General features: G+C 36.0%; 1 protein-coding gene across 1 annotated transcript in view; it reads left to right on the forward strand.

The window, feature by feature from the left end:
- LOC139688186 (uncharacterized) overlaps positions 1-22,641 on the forward strand; it is a 435,789-nt gene that overhangs the window by 258,568 nt on the left and 154,580 nt on the right. Inside the window, exon 4 of the mRNA XM_071585613.1 lies at positions 9,961-10,094. Coding sequence (XP_071441714.1) covers positions 9,961-10,094 — 134 coding nt within the window. The remainder of the gene's footprint in view (positions 1-9,960; positions 10,095-22,641) is intronic.

Here is a 22,641-nt window from a genome sequence, read left to right on the forward strand (position 1 = left end):
TAAATGCTTTACTGAGGAAGTGTGTATAAATCAATTATAACTTACTATGATGCCTCAATGGAAATTAAGTCAATGGAAAAACAATAATGGCAGAGAAGAATTAATGAACATCATGTGTGATGAAATCCGTATAATCATCTGCAGTAAAAAGTGGAACTAACTTTTGATGGAAAAATTTAATCTGCGAAAGACATGATTAAATGTCAGAGAAAAGCAGCGGAGAAAATTGGATTGAAGGTAACCATGGATCAGGCAAATAACAAAAATATTAATTACATAAATTAAAGACATGGTAAATAAGTGCATTCAGATATTAAATGTTGATGGTGGTCAGAAGGAAGAGCATGCTCAGGTCTGAATATGACACTGCAGTGAAGGACACAGCGAGTAAAGGAGACTCCACGGAATGATGAAAAACTAATGGATCTAATTTAAAATTAGAAATTTTTGCACATTAACCAAATAACAGCAGTGTACCCGCAGGTTGGTTTGACAGGTGTTGATAGAGGTCGCCAAAACCCAGCGGTATGTGAAATTAACAGACTCGGGTACGGAGGCCAGTTCCTTTGTGTGACCACCTGTGGTTTACCAGGAAGAAATATATGTAGCGTCATAAGTGGTGATTGAATGTCTACCTCATAGTTTGTGTGTCACCCTCATTCTCCAACAATAACGAAACCCGTTTTTCATGGCTGCGGTCTAGGGTAATAAACGGCATTCAATTTCTTCAAAATGTATACTCCGTCCGTTTTTGATAAATTAAAATATTAAAAAACTGTAATGATCAACAAAATACAATTGCTCAAAATTCATTTTTGTGATTAGCGGAAAATTCGCAATTTCTGGAGTCAAATTCGTTCTACAGGTTGCTCTTCGCACTTGTTGTAACCAATGTAGCCTCCTGAAGCTAGCTTTTACCAACATTCCTTTCCCTCTCTCTCTCTCTTTCTGAATATCTTGAATTTCAGTCAAATCAGCCAACTAAAACTACTTGCAAATGTCTGCTAAAGAATTTAACATCGTAGCCGAAACTTGGGATGTTAGCTCCATGAGTCCCTCCGAAAGACCGTAAATGCCGAGGAAATTAATGGGAGCAACTTACTGACAGCAGCTACTCCCGGTGTACCCCAATTTCTTGTGCGCTGAATTTTCGGCGCAAAATTGAAAATTTCCGTGTCTACACCCGAAATTAAAAAATACCAAACTCAGAAACGTTTACGCTGAAATTAACCGGGCTACACAGCTGCTAAATTTGGTAGGGGGTAATGACAAAATGCTATTTTGTGACTAATACAGATAATCTCCCAAATAAATCAATATTAGGTCGAGAAATTAAAAACTGGTTGCTAAATGAATAGGTCCATTCAATTTTTAAAACTTTTAACCATCCATCCATTCATTTAAAACTAGCAACGTGTTTCTTTTTACTTCGTGTCGATATTTGGCTTTGATTTTAACAGGCTTCTGTATTTTATTTGGGGTTTTCGGGTGTCGGCTGTTCTGAAGTGTAATGATGATATCTCCATCTCAAAAGTCTCTTCAATAACATTTACAAGATTCTTGTAGACCCACTTGTAAAAAGGTACATAGTCCATATTTTTACCTGCGAAGGAATCATAGTCGATAAAAACTACGGAAGAAGGCCAAGGATGGGAAACGATAGGAAAAGATAAGGAGCCGTGGGGTAATGAAGTGATGGCAGATAAATTTGCTCGGAGAGCTGCTACCAACCATTTCTCTAATTCACAGTACGCTATGATCGTTGAAACTGTCATTATCAATCCATCACACGAAGGTTATGTACGTTCTCGAGCTGCTATTAAGCTTAGAGTTTCGTTTTCTCAATTACATCTACTTTTTTAATTTTTGGTACTTTCTGCTTACCTTCTTACCATTCAAAAACCCTTCCTCTTCCAAGTATTTAAAATTCTCCTTTCTGTAGCGACCTTCAGCATCCCACTGCCGCTTTCCTTCATTCTTCCATCTGATGGAAAACCTTCTCGTTCCTCTTCTTCCCTGTCAAGGTCACTTTCTTCTTCATTGTTCATGCTTACTTCTCGTCTCGTCTGTCTTTAATCTATATTCATTTACTTGACCCTCAATCACCGAAACTCAGATCCAAACAGCGCATATACTCGTACTTCATATTTAAATCAATACCGATATTTCCTTATTACTCTAGTTATTGTATCTCTCATAAACTTTCCTTCCTCCCTGTAACCGCTTCGCCAATTCAATCCTCCCCCAAAATTAGCATCTATTACGTCAATTTCTCTTTAAAACATTTCTTTAAAATGTGATTGTAACCAACGTCCATTGTTTACTTACTCGTGCTTCAATCAATAGCCTTAGTTCCAATTTTTCAGAGTTAAATAATCTCATTTTATTTCGACTAATCTTCACCCAATTTTGTCACATTGGTTTCATAATAGAATTTAACGGTAACTTCAATCCCTGGAGTGCCAGTCAAATTAATGCGCGATCATTCCCAAACTTGACTATATTACCGACCCGTCTACCTTCATTCCAAACTCAATTCCCTCCCAAGTCACTTTTTGGATTTACATAATATATAGTATAAAATCATTGGCTGTGATTAACAACTCTGTTCTAGTTCCCTACCTATTACACTAAATCTCAATTTTTCCCTTACCCCTACTTTTACAATATATATCCCATTCCGGTTTGAAAAGCAATCACCCATTCTTAAAGGTACCCCCTATAATTCACATCACTTAAAAAAAACATTGACCCACTTTGGTTATCCTAATATCTATTTCCATTAATCCTTTCCTCACTGCAGCGGATTTACGTGAACATTTCGCTTTTTAAATCCAAATAAATCTCTTAGGAGTGAGTGGGAGTTTTTAGGGTGCGTCGACAGCTACAGTCATTTTGCCCAGTCTCTTAGATAGCTTTGTCGGTGTTCATGGTATATTTTATAGATCATTTTTAGAATTTCCTATGCCGTATGCATATGTAGGATCGTTTAGTTCTTTCAATCCCACTCAGTTTTTGGGAGAGTGATTTAAGTTTTCTTGCCAATTAAATGTGCTGTCTGTCGCTCAAACTTATTGAACGCGCATGAGATCAGCGGGACATATTTATATTTATTTAGTAGATTTTATCATATGGGGATGAATGTTCTGGTTATATTCTTAGTGATACAGAATTATAACTCTTAATGGCGTTCATTTTAAACTCTGTTAAGTTTTTAAAATTTTCATGATTATGCGTACTATTTAAATTCTATTAAAAGAGAATTTCTTATAGTTTCATAACTCCCACCCTCAAATTGGAAAAACAAAAACTACTTGGGAAAATTGATAACATCTATTCATGATCTACATATGCTGTAAAATTAAGTAAAACATTAAGCGTGTTACTTACTGCATGTACTGTACATTGTTTTGCTATACCTATCACTGAAGTGACTTTTTATTTATGGTTTTGCAATATGTACACACACGCACACACACATATACATATATATATATATATATATATATATATATATATATATATATATATATATATATATATATATATATTTATATATATATATATATATATATATATATATATATATTTATATATGTGTGTGTGTGTGTGGGTGTATGTACATGTATACACATATTTTTGTACACACACATATATGTATGTGTGTGTATATATATAATTATATGTATTTATATATACATGTATGCACATATATTTTTTCTCCCCTCACTAAATTTTAAAGTGCGTAACCAAAACTTCGTTATTGAACTTAGGTGCTCTAACATTAAAGAATTAAAAATGGGCATACCGTAATCAGTGTTTCTTAAATTTTACCAACTGAGTCACCCTTGGTTCATAAGACTGCATTACTTTGCTTCCTTATCTCGAAAAATAACATGGAGTCGAAAGGAAATTTTCTTGGTTAAAACGAAAAATAAAATATTACGGTGAAAAAAACGCAGTTGTCTCAGGGTAGACATTTTAGAATCGAAATTTTAACCCTCCGTTGACAGGCGTTTTGACTCACTGACGCCTTAATCCTTGGCTCTCATTCCACTCTTTTTCCATCATTTCCCCCGGGCATAATTTGTTTCCCCGTCTCTTTCCCCCCGTAAACTATTCTATCTCTCCCCTATTCTGTTTTCATTCTCCCTGTACCCAACAACTGACCCAGTTGTTGAAGCCCGTCACTTTCTACAGATCATACTACATTCTTTTCTCCAATTACTCGTATCCATTTACGTCGCAACCTTTCATCCTCACATCCCCTACTCTGAGCCTACACAATCGGAACAGGGTTTGACGCGTCGAGTTGCGGGCTTTGGAAGGGACTGCCAAGATTGTAGGACTGTGGGAGGAATGAAAGTTGTGTTTAATGCTCTTGATGCGTGTCTCTGCCACCTCCTCTTTCCTCCCCCCACCCACTTTTTCCCCATGTGCAATATTGCCAGGGAACTCGAGTGACCTCGATCAGTGAGTCTCTAATGGTCATACCTTTACATAGGCAGGGTTGCCCGATATTTGATTTCTCCAGTCATGTGGTTTGCTGGGCGTTGGCTAGCATATTGCCCACTTTCACTCAATTAACGGCTCGTTAATTTATTCTTGCGTTAAATATTTTCTGAAATTAATTCGGGACGACTATAAAAGACCCAAACTACTAATATAAATCACTTCATCGCACGCTGAAGCCATAACATTACAATGAACTAAGGTATACCGCCAACAAAAATAATGAATGTGTCTTACGATCGACAATGGCGTTGCGCGCTAGCATGACTTTAAGCGCTCGAGTTGGTAATCTTGAGTTTTGGCTCTAGCCATTGAAGAAAGTCTTCTCCTTCATCTTGTATCTCGCCTTCCGCAGGTCTTACCGTGTGATAGCGTGGATGAGATGCCGCGTCATATGGTCAAAAATTGCCGTTAATATTTCCCCCACACTCAAAGCATCACGTCGTACTCGTAAAAGGGTTTCATGCTTAATTGAACGTGAAAGCTTTACCTTCTCGTACAATATTGTTTGAGGATGCATTTAAGTTAATTTGAAAAATTTTAGCAAGTTTTCATTTGATGAATAGAGGAACCAGAGGACATGAATTATCAGAAGTAGCATTTCCCTATTCCAAGTGGGAAAAAATTCCATGTGGTAATTGATGGAGGATTGAGACCCAGATAGTCTGCCTGGTCATCTCCACTTCCCCCTAGTTACCTTGTAGAAAAAGCAAGGGATGAGAATTCCACTCACGAAGAAGATTGATCCCGGTTGAAGAAAGAAAACAATGCAAATATTTCAAAGAGAAAAGATTATTCGCAATGATTCGAATCCCACCATATCCTGCTAATTGTTTTAGACCATTTAGCTAAAGAGGTGTCTTAATACACTGACATTGTAGCGGCTATAAACGTGCAAGATTTTATGACGGATTCCCTAACATTAAAAGCCACAAGTATTCGTTGTCGTGCGCGCTGCGCCACAATCCATGAGATAAGCGCCAGCTCTTAAACAGAGGGGCATTTGAGAAATTCAAAGAATAAATGGGATATCCCGCGATAATTTCTTGAATGGAGTCATGGATAACATATTCATTATGTTTAGAATTTTTATATACATTAGCCGATGGCTCCATTATAGTTACTGTCGCGGCTTTTCCTGAAGTTTCTTCGAAATAAAAAAATATACCAGAAGGGTGCCTAAGAGAAGAAGAGGGTAGCCTTGAGAAAAAGTTAAAATATGCCTCTGCTCACACCAGGGAAACCACGGTTTGATTACCAGCAGAAGAGGGAACCTGGAACCTTGAGTGAAGAATCAAATAAAAATAAAATGCTACTAAACTGTTATAATAAATAAACGAAAAATTGAGTGTAATCATACAAAAAGAAGAGAAGTATACGAATAATTAGTAAAACTAAAATGTATGAGATTACTTTGAAACTTAAAATTAAAAAAAATATAAATGATATCCAATGGAACTGCAAAACACATGAGTAAACTAAAAGGAAACCCGGAAAGTATTTCTGCAATTGCAATAACGAAGCTCTCCTCGCAATTAGAGTTTTTTGGATCGTACAGAGAAGAAATATATAATGCATTCCAGGCTGTAGGAACTTAATCTGTCGATAACATTATATTATTGGTCACATTTGAAATACATATTGTTCCTGCATAATAGAATTAATAATAGCAAGTAACTTCTTGTAAGTAAATGTGAAGTATAGAGCTAACTCTGGTAATATTTGTGTGTGAGTGGAAATACTGGTCCAGAAGTAAAAAGGCATACTTCTAAAGAGTAATTAATTATGAAAATGCTGGCATTTTGTGGATTTCTAGTGATATGATTTTCCACTGAAGTATCCTAAATGACCATGTCATGAAGTGACCTCATTAGCAAAAGAGCTGGGACCTTCATTAACTGCATTTCCCTGAATTTCTCATTAAGTCAGTTTTCGTTAGTGCGTTTCAAATGACTATGACGTCAGTAGTTCAGTTAAAGGCGTATATTATATCACCAAATATATATAAATATCAAATGTCCAATATACTTCGAATTAATTGTTAACTCATGTTTTGATAGAGATTTTTTTCTTCCATAACAACTGGTTTAGTTACGGCTGAAATATATATTTCAATCTGCAGCTATATAATTAAAATTATAAAATTCAAATAAAATAATAAAACGCTTTTTTCAGATTAAAATTATTATCTATGGTAAAATATGAAAGTTTTGAATATCATCAATATTGGAATTCATTTCCATCCGTTCCTTAATGATTGATACACATAGAAAGATGAAACTTTATTCGGTAAATATTTAATTTATTTTTTCACAATAAATGGTAAATTTGCAATAGTCACAACTTACGGAAAGAGAAGTGTTTAATTAAAATCAGGGAGAGAACGTGGTTGAAATAAAAGCCTGAAACTTTTACCTCTCCCAAAAACATTAGGTACGGAATTGCAGAAGGGATGGTAGTTTTTTGTAAGGAAAAGATTTGAAACTATTCAAATCAAAGCTCACCCTTCAATTATACAATTCCAGATAGATAAAAATAAATTCTGAGGTTTTCCCATTGGAATGACATTCCTGGAAGAGAAATAAAATCAGGTATATTAGAAACTCGAAAATAAGAATCAGGATAACTGGAAAAGGTGATTCACGATAGAAAAGGCAAAAGGAATATTCTACAGGAAGAGAAATTGGCTGTAAATATACGTATAATATGGGTCACGGTAGTTCAGTAGGTATAGCGTTGGACTGCTGACCGGAGGGTCCGGGTTCAATTCCCGGGCGAGGCACTCTGAGCACCTGCAGCTCCACCCAAGCTATGTGATTTTTCGGGTACCAGATCTTCCTGGGAAACCATAACCGGCACAGGGAAAGGAACTGGCCCCCCTACCCTGATGTGTGAATTTCACACGCCGTTGGGCTTAGTACTGGGTGAACTCTACCATCACCTGCTAAACCGACCTTCGGGTTGGTTTTATATATACATATATATATATATATATATATATATATATATATATATATATATATACACACACATGCATACACACACTCATACGTATAATAATCCTTGAAACTAGATAATACTTTACAAATATGAAAATTCTCTCTTTGATTTTGAGGTAAGGATGGTGGCTGAGAATGTAGGTAGATTGAAATCTGTTGAAAAATCTTCACTAGAGGAGTATTTTTATTGCTTTTTTCTCAATTAAGAATTCATTACCATTAAGGATAGTCAAATAAATGCGAAATATTTATACCAGAAGATCGATGAAGCCCCAGAGAGAAATATATTCTTTGAAAAGCATGGGGAGCTTACTGGATAAACTTATAAGTAGCATTTCTAGACAGGTTTGTTGAAGACGATATATAAAGGATCTAAGATAATAATAAATGAAAAAATAATGGTTGGAGAAAATACAGTAGAAAAAGAAGGGATCGGCCGACTGAGTGGGTAGCTGCACTCAGCGTTGATGACCTTTGAGAGTGGTGAAAGGTATCGAAGATTTAATGACGCTCAAAATCATTAACGGTGGATCAAAATCCTGGTCAATATCTTCGACCTGCCGAAATTGATGCGATTGACACGCGAGGGGATAAGGGAGAGAAACGTAAGTTATAACCGCAATCATTCATTTGGGATACGAGATAAGAAAGAGGAAAACTTGGTCCGAATATGAAATCAAGTGGGGATGGGTGAAATTATCAGGTAGGATTGTATGAGGAACATCACGACGAATATCACTCAACCCTCAAGTCCACACTCTTAGAAGGTTGAGCCCTGCAAAGAGTGGGTGCGGGGGAGGAAGTCTTGTTCGCGACGAGTGGGGTGAAGTGGGAGCGGATACTTGAGGGAGAGGCGAAGGGTGCGGCGGGGGACACGGTTAAGAGGGTGGAAAACAAAGAAAGAGGAGCAGAAGGTAAAGGAGTGGGCAAAAATGGAGGGGTGGGGTTTCCAACTTCCTTGAAAGTTCGCGCGCGTCTGTGACAAACCCGTAAGTAATTCGAATTAAATTACGTAGAAATGCGATTTTCCCGTCCCACCCCACACTCTCATCCCCTTCGGCCCCGAGTTTCAACGAGAGAATGGCAGACTTACAATGAGTTTCAACGTTTTCCTCGGGAGACTAATTTCTTGGTGCCAAAGCATTAATTTTTATGTGGATCTCAATCCCTTTGGAAGGTAGATTAAATAGCAATTAAATACTCTAATGCGTCCCTTTCTGCTGTGGGAACAACTCGGAAATCTTTTTCAACTCCTTCTCCCCTAAACGGACATCTCGGTTTTCATCTATTTCCGTCCCTCTACTTAAAAGTAAAGAATTTAGCCTCTACCTCGATTTTCAGCTTCTTTTCTAAAAAATTGTTACTAATTTTAATTTTTTTGAAGAACAAATTAGCCAGTATATCGGATATGGGAAGATGCATTTCAATTTCTCGACATAATTTGAATTTTATGAAATATTTATAGTGAATCAATGGGACTTGGTAATCCATATCCTTCTTTTCAAGGGGGTTCAGATCTGTGAGTTTTGAATCGTAGTGAATACGATATTAATTTCATGAGAAAAAGTATGTTTTGTGTACTTTCTATGAGCATGTTTAAATATTTATTATAAAGATTTACTTAATAGAAATTGTAGCAATTGATTATATCTTGCAAAATTTGAAGATTCATTTTTTTTATACTACTATAAATTATTTAAATTACATAATTAGGTATTGAGTAAAGGCTCATTACCGCTTTCAAATTTCATTAATTATAGGCATATTCAAATTCAGGTTGAAGAACGTTTGATATATATTTGCAATAAGTATGTTAATGATTCCGGATTAATTTCTATTAGATAATATGATATTTCAATTTAATTTTTACAGCTTAATATGTAAACATTTTTAAAACTTCGGCCAAATGCATGTATAACCGGGATAACACAATAGAACAACCGAGTTCATCTTACTCTTTGTATCTCAAATACAGACATTCAGGTAGAAGACTCCGCCAATATTGACTCTTTTTAATTACCATTTCTATCAATAAATTTAGTTCGAAAAATTGAAATATTTGAAAAAACATTTTTGCATTGAAAATTAATCGCGAATACCTTCCTATATATTTTTCTTCCGCGAATGTCTACTATCAGGAGGACCATTAAAAATTCTATAACTAATGGAATTCTTGGTCGTCTCTTGCTAAAATGGCCGTACTTATACACCATTATAAAACCAAACCGAAGTATTTCCACCGTATGCTCCTCTTCGTATATTGAAGAAGTTTTGTCTGATTTATTGAATTCGAATCATTGACATAAATGGCAATAATATCGACATATTTCAGGGCATATATTCGTTTAAAATACGAGCATTGCCTTGTTTGTATGATCGGTGATTCTTTTGAAAAAATCTAGTTATCAAGGGTGTCTTGACTTTAGCATTTGAATCCATCATTTTTCAGATTACCCGGAGGGGAAACCGACCCTGAAGGTGGAGAAGAGGCGGTATGGAGTCGGGGACACGCTCCGAGCCAACTGCACCGCACCAGCGTCCAGTCCTCCGGCGAACCTCACATGGCTCCTCAACGGTCGATACGTGAGTACACGCTCAAATTAATCATGAATTCATGTCAAGGATTGGTTACTCCTGAATTCTCAGGAGAATTTTGCTCCAGCTTACAAAACCATTTCGGCGTAATGGTACGGTATACACTTGACCTCAGAAAAATTTTCTTTCAGTGCAACAGAATCTTGGATGTGAAAAACCTGGATACATAAATGTCATTAGTTTAAAGCTTAGGTTTCTATTTTTACCTAAGAATTGAAACCGTTAGAGTTTTTCTTTGCCAAATCTTTTTTGTCTCTCCCAAATTAAACCACATTATTATCCAAGAATTTTGGGCGGGTTTGTTTTGATCTTAAATGATATATGAATAAAACTTTAAAAAAGCACAAACTTTGTAGTTTGAGGCGTGATGTGGTAGAATGCGGACATAATAATGGGCGATTAGTGAAAATTTTCCACGGTGACCTGAAGATGACGTAGTAAATGGAAACCAGTCGTGGATTAAATCAATATCTGGTAAAAAAGTGTTAATATTTTGTTCATTAGTATTTGATGTAGTGTTGAGGTCAAATCATTGTCACTAGAAATCGGTCGGAAATATGATATTTAGTTAATCTCTATTCTATTCTGTAAGCTACCAATTTCTTAATTCCCTCGTATCTTCTTGTATCGATTTTTCCATTGACGATTCTCTTCATAGCTTTCTTGTATAATTAATCGATTTTATGGTACTTTCGGTAATTGTTTCCAGTAAGATACGATGCCTATGATCGTGGCCAATTAGTATCTCTCTCTTCATCTGTCTTCCTTGAGTATCGCTAATCACCAGCTGAGTCCGTCAAGTACTGATGCTTGCTCAGAGATTACCTTTACTTCTTCGTCTTCGGTCCAACACCTCGGTGCTCGAACTCAACCTATATTTGTTAATCTGTTTAACCATTTAATTATCGTAATTATTCGGCAGTACCACATTTCCGTCGTATATTATCTTCTTTTCTCTGCTGCTACTATCATCCACATCTCTACATCCGCAGTAAAAATTATTCCGTATACGTTTGTATGAATTGCTTTTTATTGCCAATTCCAGAATTATTTTCCATCAGCAGTGATTTATTCTGATAGAAAGGCCCATTGGTTATTCCTGATCCACTTGTTAAATTCCTCTAGCTTTCTCAATCACTAAAGACCTTGATGTCTAGATGGGGAAACGCTTTAACCTGTTCCAGCGTCTTACCCCGGGATTATTGATGGGTATATTTCCTCCTATAACGCCAAACAGTTACCATAGATTTATTCTTACCTATAGTGCTATTGTGTTTTATCACCCTTTTTCTATAGAGGCTAATATTCTAGTTAGGTATTTTTATTCTAATCAGCAAGCGTATATAAGTTACCTGCAAATTTCATATTGCCATTCCTGCCCCAAATATTCATTCACACAATGCCTTACATTTTTTCTTTTGTTTAGTTAATTACTCCCTTGAAGCACACATCAAATATTGAGGGCGATGTAGAAGTCTTGCTTTATTTTTTTCCTTCATTAAGTCTCTTTTCTGATTTCGTCGATTCTAATAACCTTCTTCCCCTCTTATCTAATATATTTGATTTTACAGCTGGACTAGAATCTCATTTTCATTAATTTTTTTTTTCAAATTCACTTCATGAATATTTTTTAGGTATTTCAGGTCGGGATTAATATCATTCACTATCACAGCATTGAAATATTACCTTCAATGACAACTTTATACTTCTGCTTTTAATTTTCTGCGAGCTTAGGCCCGCCAAGTCAAAAGATTCGTGGCTCGAGTCCCAGTCAAGGAAATATTGTTGCCCTTGTGATCTGCTCAATTCCACCTTCCTCAGCTCTCCTGTGTTTGTCCATTGTGTGTGTTCCTATCCCTTTTCCTTTTTATTTATATCCATGATATATATATAGATATATATATAAACACAGATGTAGATTTTTAGAATATATAGACATAAAGAAAGGACACTCACAATTTGTGAGTGTCTTTTCTTTGTGTCTCTATATTCTAAAAATCTACATCATCTGTGTTTTTATATATTTGTGCGTCACCGAAGAGCGTTCCATTTCGAAGATATTTTATATATATATATATATATATATATATATATATATATATATATATATATATATATATATATATATATATATATTTTTTTTTTTAAAGGTAATCTACCGGTTAAGGTAGGTTTTTGGATGGACACAACTACCAAACAAATATTTTATTACTCCTAACAAAACACACAGGTCTAGAGGTCATCAAAATACACAAGCCCTTCCACCACGTCTAGGTTGTAGTCCAGGGATGGATATAAATATATATATATATATATATATATATTTATATATATATATATCCATGATATATATGATATATATATATTTATATTTATATATATATATATTTATAATAAGTTGGACAGCAACAAAATATATAGAAACACATAGAAAGATCACTCACACTTTATTTCTTGATGATTTTGACGGAATTCTGCTCCATTTTCACCGGAAGATAGAGAAGAAGATGACTTCTCTATCTTCCGATGAAAATGGAGCAGAATTCCGTCGAAATCATCAAGAAATAATGTGTGAGTGATCTTTTTATGTGTTTCTATATTGTTTGTGGCTGTCCAATTTATTATTCGGGACTTCCGTGTTACGTCGACGAAATCATATATATATATATATATATATATATATATATATATATATATATATATATATATATATATATATATATATATATATACAAGTGGGTCGCGGTAGTCCTGGGGGTAGAGCGTTACTGACCAGAGGTTTCCGGGTTCCATTCCCGGGCAAGACACTCTGGGCACCTGCAGCTCCGCCCAAGCGATTTTTCCGCTACCACGTCTTCCTGGGAAACCATAACCATTTTTTGTAAGGAAAAGTGTTGAAAATATTCAAATCAAAGCTCACCCTTCAATTATACAATTCCAGATAGATAAAAATAAATTCTGAGGTTTTCCCATTGGAATGACATTCCTGGAAGAGAAATAAAATCAGGTATATTAGAAACTGGAAAATAAGAATCAGGATAACTGGATAAGGTGAGTCACAATAGAGAAGGCAAAAGGATTATTCTACAGGAAGAGAAATTGGCTGTAAATATACGTATAATGTGGGTCACGGTAGTTCAGTAGGTATAGCGTTGGACTGCTGACCGGAGGGTCCGGGTTCAATTCCCGGGCGAGGCACTCTGAGCACCTGCAGCTCCACCCAAGCTATGTGATTTTTCGGGTACCGGATCCTACTGGGAAACCATAACCGGCACAGGGAAAGAAACTGGCCCTCCTACCCTTATGTGTGAATTTCACACGCCGTCGGACTTAGTACTGGGTGAACTCTACCAACACCTACCAAACCGACCTTCGGGTTGATTACTGTGTCAATGGTTTAATATAAATATACACATATATATATCGGTGGAAATGGGCGGCAGGGTTCATGGTGAGGGTTGAAGGGGGGGAGAGAGAGGTGAGGTAGCGAAGAGGAAAACGACGAGGAGAAAAAACAGTGGGATATTAAGAGGAGGGTAGTTATAAGGGAAGGGGACGTCATTTGCCAATTTCCATGCTTCCGCTTGTGCATGATTGTCTCCATTTGCTCGCGGCTGTTGAGATGCTCGCCTTTTTTTTCCAAGTAGAGGAGAATGGGCGTTAGGTTACACCAATGCCCGAGATAAATGAAAAGCTTTTAAAAGGGAGATTTTTTAAGCACGTAGGTGTTCCTCTGCTCTAGCATTGAAGTTTTTACCAGTCATTTGCATAGGATAACCGGGATTAATCAATAAATTGAGAGAAAAAGATCACTTAAGATGCTTTTTGCAAAACCAGCCTGAAAAGTCTAACTTTTAGAAGTATTTGCGTTCTTGACCTCAGACTTTGGAGTGACCCAATTCGGAATTCGGTTACCAAGCAATTGAAACAGATTTTGCGGAAACTAGTTATACTATTCTCTAATTCAATTTACCTGTGGATCTGAGAATATTTAATTTTGTAACCAAGCCACGTATACGCCAAGGAACGCCTCTCGCCGTGAATTTAACTTTATACCAATTTATTGCATTGTATTTCATTAGTATGATTGATGTACTTTTTTTAATTTGAAATAATAATCTTCAGGCTTAAAACGAAAGGTGTCATCAGCTCAAAATAAAATATAGTAATTTTAATCATTTGGCTTCCCTTTAATGTCTTGATGATTGTTTGAAAAGTGTGAATTCTTAAATCTGATCTTCTATTAAGGTAATAAATAATATTTATAGCGTCATATAATTTTTTACTCAACTATCGAAACATAATTCATCATTATTAATATTATCTACGGTGGTGGTTACCAGGAAAATACTATTTTTGGATATTTATTTCTCAATATATGCTATTTAATTCTGATCAAGCGATTTTAATATTTATGACATTTTAATGGATTTACCTTTTATTATAATGCATTTTAAGAAGAAGGTAAACTACGCATAAAACGTAATTGTTGGTCAGATAGGAATGTATTTTTTTCATGGTATTTAAACATGAAAATCTATGATTTTCACTCGTTTGTTGGAATAAGTTATTTAAAATATGCACCAATTGAAATTTATCCCATTTTTTATGCTCTAGACCAGGTTATATTTTGGTTAGACATATTCTTTGGCATTAAATTCTTAGGCATTAAATTCTTAAGGTGCTCCTGTGAAATTCAATTATAACCTTTGTTCCCGGCGTTTGATCATCAGTAGGGAATATTCCCGGACTAAGTGGTCCCTTGTGAAGTAATTACTTTCCAAAACTGACCATACACCATGTCGTGTGAAGGCATAGGATGGCGCACCGTAAGGTAGAGTAAGGTCTTTTGGCACGAAAATAAAGAGTGAGGTGGGGCCGAAGCCTCTTCTCAATGAAGGATGTAACGAACCCCCAAGTCCCATGCACTCACCGTAGTAGAGGAGCCAACTTCACCCAAAATATGCAACGGTTGAAGCCTTGCATGACCATTTGAATATCAAATTAAGTCGTTGAATATTCATGGATTTGCACTTGTGCGTTCTTTTTCAGAATACACTGTGAGGCTACTTCGGAACTCTTCCGTCGGGGCGTGAGCGCACATTGATGCCGAAGCCCAATTGATAAATTTAGAGAGAGCAATTGCGGAGAACATGTTATCGGAAGGTTAAATGTGATTAAAGAAATTAACTAATACTCACCGTAGATGTGAATAATATTGTTTTAACGTTAATTTTTATGTGTATTATTTCCAGGGTATTAGTGGCTCATATAATTAATTTATTGTTATAATATTAGGTCATTAAATATTTACGACGGGATACTTCTTAAAATAATCTTGTAGAATAAGGATCCGATTCGAGTGTACCTGAGGATGAGGAATTTTGAAGTGCTAACTCATATTTTAGAATATGGCGATTATAAATTCCATTTGCATATTGAAGCACAAAGTTATGCAATAAGATTGAGATACCAACGTATTTGGTGATTTTGCAAGTTTCCCCTGAGAATGCTTTGTCATTTCGTTACAGTTCCAGTGAAGTCATAATTGGACAACTTTCGAGGCGAAATAATTATCAGTGACAATTTGGAGATATGAAAAACACCCCTTACATAGTGATACTTGGTTCACCCGGGTTATTTGCATTTAAACTACAACCATTTTGCACAATTTTCTGTTTGCAAATAACCGCTTAGAGAACATTGTAAAAACTATAGTTATTCCGCTCTAATTTCAATTAATTATACTTACTGCTTTTTACTACGAATAAATCAGTTCAATATCTAAGAGGGAATGGAATGCTAACTGGGGATACGAGATACTCGTATTGATCATCAAATATTAAATATATTGAGCAGAATAAAAAATATTTGCAATTTTGAAACATGCCTTCACTGTGACTGCTAACGGTTTGCAGATGGTGGTCTTAGGGTGGGACATATTCATAATGGCAATAAATAGTCGATAATATAGATGGACAAGAAATATAACAATATGAATGGGCGAGCTGGAGTTGAAACCCACTATATTTAGCCAAGGATTGTGTTGCCTCACCAAAAAAAGATTTCTACGTTGTATATGAATTATTTTATTGACATTCTCTTTTGGATGTTTTATCTTTTCGTAACCTAAGTGAGTTGTTAAATATGTTCCGATCCATAAATTATGTGAACCAAGTATTGCAACTTGTGTAATGTAATTGACTCATGTGTGAAGAATTTAACTGTTTTTTAAACAGTCAATATTCCTAAATCATACTTTAAAATCATCTCATGAGGATGTTAAAAACAAAAGGAATAAAGAGAGGATACTTTGAACTAGTTTTCTTTGTAAGAGGCAGAACATGTGTATTACGGTGATATATGAATATATGCTACTCGTAATTCACAACCTGAAGATTTTATCCGAGTGCCTGAGTGTTAGGTTACAAAAATATTTGAAGTGAAAGTCCCTGTTATTTCTCCAGCATTTACTCGTCATTAAAAACTCTTTAATGAATGCACATCCTGGTGCCACCGCACTTCGGTTTCAAATGAGATATAATACTCTTTGTCCTGACTTTAATTACTATTACGGCTGCTGAAAATCATTCCAGATTTGCTAAATTACGATAATGAAGAATGCGAGCGGATCATTAAATTATTTAGTTTTACTTTCCCCTTACAAACTGCTCTTTTCAATTTGATAATTTATTCTCCATAAGATATTAAACAATTGTCTCCGTCTAACACCGTCCCTTCAAAGGAGCATTAGAATTTCTTATTTAGAAATAATGATTTTTATCTCATTCTCTGTAGTTCTAAAGCGTGTGTATTTTATGCAATTATCTATCATTAATTAATGCCAACATGAATGCAAATTCTGCACGTTTTATCTCATAGATAAAGAACTTGATTTTAATAATCTCTATGAGTCAACAAAAAAATGTCTTTTTTTATCGAAAGTAAAATTTTGATCATAAGTCACAGGCAGCACTTGAGCTGCATAATCACGGTTTGCAGCCCTGAAAATATAAGATATGTTATTAAAAACGATAAAATGCATTCGAAAGTTTAGACATAAACAAGTTTTAAGAATAACTGTGTTTCGAAAAAAGTTGATTGAGCTCTGTTTTGTTTTTTATGTATCCACCAAAATATAGCTGGTATCACAGAACCAGAAATTGACCCGCTAAGCCTGAGTATTTTTTACCAGCTTGCATGGAAATATTCACACGCAAAAGTACATTTCGCAGGCAATGAGTCCATAAATTTCCTCAGTTTGGGGGGAAAAAAGCATTAAAGTTCAGAATATCGTATAACTGTTATCTAGCGACGGTGCTCCACACCCCGTGTTCCAGGAAATAGCTTGGCATTCGATTCCCCAGATTGCTACGCAGCTGCTGCAACAATCTTCTGCGATGACACTGCCAAATTTTATTTTGAAATGTCTTGTTTGTAATCTCAATCCCGTAGATGTTTAAAAATTCTGCGAAGCATCGGGTTGAAAGGACTCCCTAATTTGCCGACGGGCTTTTAGGGCGTGTAATTGTGTGCCGATTGTTTAGGTCGCGTCCTAAATACTCACATAGCGTCGAGATTAGAATGCTGCGTGACGTAGTCAGACAGTAGGAATGTTGTTTTTGGAGTCGTATACCATGGTAAAGGAAATAGCATTGTGAGCGGGCCTTATAATAGGTTAGGTATGATGTATATAAGTATACTAAAATAATTGTACTAAATTTCCCCAGGTAAAATTTTTTATCGTGGGTATATTCAATTAATAATTTTGAGGATAAATTTATTTTATTTTGCAATAAAATACTAATAATTTTTCCTATGAGTACAAATATGCTCATGTCCCGTTCAGAGTAAAAAATCCCTAAAAAAGTTTGAAGCTTCTCAACTGTTATATTTTCACTTTATTTGGGGCAATATCACGTTTTTTTCAGGTTCTTTTACCTCTTCACCTTTTAGTAAGATTGTATTTCTGAAAAGGGGTTCATTTTTTTTGCTAAATTTGATGATACGTCGGACCATCTGCAAATGTGTGCCTTGATATATAAACGGGATGAAATAATTAATATGACTCTTAGCTATTGTAATCGACAAAATTATTTTTTTTAATCATAGGCTCTTCGTTGAAATCGCAAAACTTCTCGCCCTTACAAAAAGTCTACAAAGCTAAACGGCCAACACAAAAAAATACGTCTATCAAGTTAACGGTCGAGAGGAAATAAATTTTTTTTGAATTGTTGTCACTCAGATGGATGCGTTTGCTGCAAAATTAATGGAAATTAATATTTATTCACGGGCCAGCTGTTCCTCTATCCGAATCGGAGCTCCCCCGCCGACTATTGGCTTGAGAGTGGATGATTTGATTATGGCCCTTGGACATTTGGAGGAATGACGCAGGAGAGCTCTCAAAAGCAAAATAAAAGTACGCCAGAGTGGATCCTAAAACGCAGTCATCCTCCCCATAAGGTCTTTCTCGCTGACTCCGTTATTTTGAGGTGTAAAAAGAATTGAATACATTGGAAACGACGTCATGTTATTATTTTATTCCTTCGCAAAGAGAATAAGCACGTGAATTGATGTCATTTTTACCTTTGTTAAGGAAGACTGAAATAAAGCTTTTAGCTGCATTTGGAGAAAGTATCTAAATGAATTTGTGATAGAATGCGTGCTGATAAAGTTGAACGTATTCAGTCCAATGTACCAGAAGTGGAAGAGTGTCAATGCACAATGCGCCAAAATAAAAGTTTCATTTCATTACTTGAAGGTGCATATTATAACAGCAAATAGGTAATGTATTTCAAACAAATTTGTAGGTCTACGCCCGCATCATGCAATAAAATATCGATCCTGCGTTTCATAGGGTCACATCAAAAAACGATATTTGTTGGATTAATATTTTTTATTAGACTTATGAAAGATAAAATCGTTTATAAACGGAGATGAAATCTGTGTTAAATCGTTGTAATAAAAGTCCAGCAAAAGGCATTAATGCGGGAGAAAATGTGCCTGCGCTCCCTGGTCATTACAACTCCTGCATGATCATAAAATATATAATTTATTCTTGAGTTGCATAAATGTTCGTATTCATTTATCGCTATAAATGGTATCATTATTTAGATTATATATTTATTAGTGTTCACTCATTTCATTGACGTCTATATTTATACACGTAATTCAAAGTCGTTTAAATTGAACGATCGAAGGAAACCAGCTGTGGAAATGTTTTTATTTCAAAATACTCAAATTATGGAAAACTATTTGCGTTATAAATGTTTATCGTTTATTAGCAAAAACACTATATTGGTTTAAAAATATGATGGAGTACTATCTTCTTTGGAAGTTCTAATCATTTATTTGGGTCGGAAAATCATTGTATTTCATTAAAACAGATGAAGAGGGAAAAATAAAAAATAAGTCAACAGAAATGTTTAAAATTGATTTATATGCTGGTGATGGCTCTATTTCAAAAGACCTATCGAGGAGGTAAGGAAATATTCAGCATCGAATCCAATCGCAAATATATAAACCTTAATAGCACTAGGATGTGACTACCTGGTTCTGCATGTGAATTCTTTCAAACAGAGCTCATTTAACAGATAAAGAACGCGCATCCCTGTGTTTTCTCTACTACTGTCAATGAAATAAACTTTAAATTGACATTGTTCTTCCTACAACACTCATGAAAAAGTGCATTCATGCAAATGTGTGACGTATTAACCAGGATGATAGGTATGTCAATATGCCATGCAATGGAAATAGAGAGAGAGGCATGAAATGAAATACAAACACGCTAAGTGGCAAAATGGCATCGAAAGCTGTTGGGAGGAATCTTCTACAATTGTACCTAAAAGGGGTTTTTCAGCGCGTCACCTTGATAAGCATCGCAAACGAAAATGAAAGACAAATACGTTTACAGCGGGGGCGAAGGGCGGAATGGAGCCGGCTGCGCGGTGGGCTACACGACCCGAGAGAGAAGTACAGAATAAAGCCTTTTGATTGGTCGTTTTGCTTAAGGGCGAGCAAGTGGGGATTGGGGTGGGAGGAGGGGATGAGTGGCAATCCGCTGAAGAAGGCTGCGGAAACAAACGGAATGCGGGTGGCTGGTGGAGGCAAGGTGGGCACGAATTAAGCGTATCGTGCGGGCGGGTCGGGGAGGAACCTAAGGACTTGAGGAAGAGATGGGGGGAATTTGGGGCAGAGTTTTGGGGCGTGAGGGAGAGGCACCCAGGTGGGAAGAGGCACTCGTGCCCGAGGGAAGGGCGTGCCCTCGCACACGTCATGAAGGAGAGGGGAGATCGAGAGGATGGAGAAGCGAGCAAAGAAAAGTGACACAGGATGCTCGCGGGCGGTAGAGGAAGCTTCAGCCATATTCGAGCAGGAAAAGATGTCCGCTCGTGAACTAGCCAAAATAAATAATATTTTTTCACTTTCCTCCTTTATCTCAGCTCAAAAAAACAACTATCTTTAATACCGTCGATATATTTGTACGATTGCGTAGTCTATAAGTTCTTCCACATCCACCAGATGCACGCACATTTTGTCAATTGATTCAAGGACTCCTTCAAGTTTACAGAAATAGGTTGATAGCAAATTCTCCCTGAGGGTGAGAGATATGGTGGAAGAGTTTAAGAGGCTAAACTGTCCGAGAAACGCCGTAGGTTGACTGTTGCCAAAGATAGCTTGACTCGTTTGGCTGCCATGTAGCATTTCACAAAATCGAAAAAGTCGCAATTATCCTCCTTCATTCTAATCGAGGCAATCAGTGCAAAAATTTCAGAGTGTAAAAATCATTCAATTGATTTTTAAAATCATAATAGCGGATGACTCCGTTAAAAGTTACTGCTGCGGCATCTTCTGCAGTTTCTTGAATTTTGTCAGTCAATCTGTGACTGGATGAGAGATCCTACACCGAAAGTCACTCAGTTTATCATACTAATAAAGGAGAATTTGTATGTAGAACGGTTGTACATGCGAAATGAAGAAATAAAAAAGAAAGGATGAATAAGGTGGGAAGAAACTGCAGCAGAGATATTGTAGAAAGACATGTGGGGGTAGTATATTTAGTAATTGGCCGAACAAAGAGACGCTCTAATTGGTGTGTCAAGGTGAGGTGGAAATCGTTATCAGTGATGTGCGATATATTCACAGGCAGAACAGATTTTATGGTAGTTATTGTGACAACCGTTGATATTCGTGTATCTATTTTTAAATTTATTGACATTGATAACATGATATTTTTGGTAAATAAGATGTGATTTATTTTAAATAACAAGGCAAGAAGTAAATACACCAAGTTGAAGAGGGACTTTATTATAGTGCAGGATACTGGGTTGGGTTGTTAGGAGAGACAAGGGAATTATCCCTCTACCGCTTGGTAGTTTGTGACCATCCAAAACCAACCTCAATCGGTAGATTGCCAAGAGTAATAATCAAGATAAGATGTGTAAGGTTCTTTAATGCAGTATTTTACTTTTATCGAGAAACTAATCCAATGGCGTGGTTGCTGGCAACGATTGAAATATCATTAGGAATTCATAAAACGGTCTAAAATTGTCATATTCCGTATCAATAAGTAAAATAAACAATTTCAGAATTATTCATTGAAAGAATTCCTTTCAGCCATCGACTGGCAGTACAAGAGAATCAATTAGCACTTTCGCTTTATTTAATGTTTGTCAAAATTAAATCAATGAAATAAAATAATGAAGTTTTTTTCCAAAACATGAGTTAATGTTACCTCATGAAAATAATGTAATCACTGACTAGTGTAATGACTTCAAGATAGGAAGTCATTTACTTTGGTGCGATACTAAGTGGCCACCATTATCATTCTATTAGCCTCTTTAACCGATTAATTTTGTTAATGTAAGCCACCATGAAATTAATGCGATTTCTCAGTAAAGCTTCAAGGGATTAATATTCCCTCTATGGGCAAGCGAGAAACAAATAATCAGGAATGCCAGTCAGAAAAATGCTAACTATAAATTAAAGTAGGGTTTTGAAACACAACCTCACTTTTTCGGTTTAGAATAACCAAGGTTAACTAATTCGTGGTATTTCATCTATCAGTTAAGTTAGAAATTAATCCCTCAACTAAATAATGAGACAACATCGCCTGCGCTTACGAATTAAATACAGAAAAACAAGAAATTTCGGGAACGAGAATTTAGTGTGTGAAACCTAGATGTATACATATGTTACTCGTTGATAAGACCAGGAAAGTAGTCTTAATACCTCCAGTGCCAATAAAAATTATAGCCTTTGAGTATCCAAGCAAATGTGGGGTAGGTGCTCCAAGTCATGGGGCACTTCTCATCGTTCAAGTGACCAAAATGACTCCGTTCTGCGCATGGCGTCAAGTGGAGCACTCCGATGCATGTGGTAGGGAGACAGGAGGAGAGTTAATCATGGACTTACGGGGACAGTTAACTGGATTTTGGATTTAATAACATAAGGTGCGGATAACGTCAATAATCATTTGAATATACCTGTATATCTATCCAGGAAAGAGTTCATGTATATCACATGCATACTATTG

The sequence above is a fragment of the Hetaerina americana genome, unplaced genomic scaffold (assembly GCF_022747635.1).
Source record: "Hetaerina americana unplaced genomic scaffold, ioHetAmer1.1.p SCAF_2, whole genome shotgun sequence".
In the NCBI taxonomy this organism is placed as follows: Eukaryota; Metazoa; Arthropoda; class Insecta; order Odonata; family Calopterygidae; genus Hetaerina; species Hetaerina americana.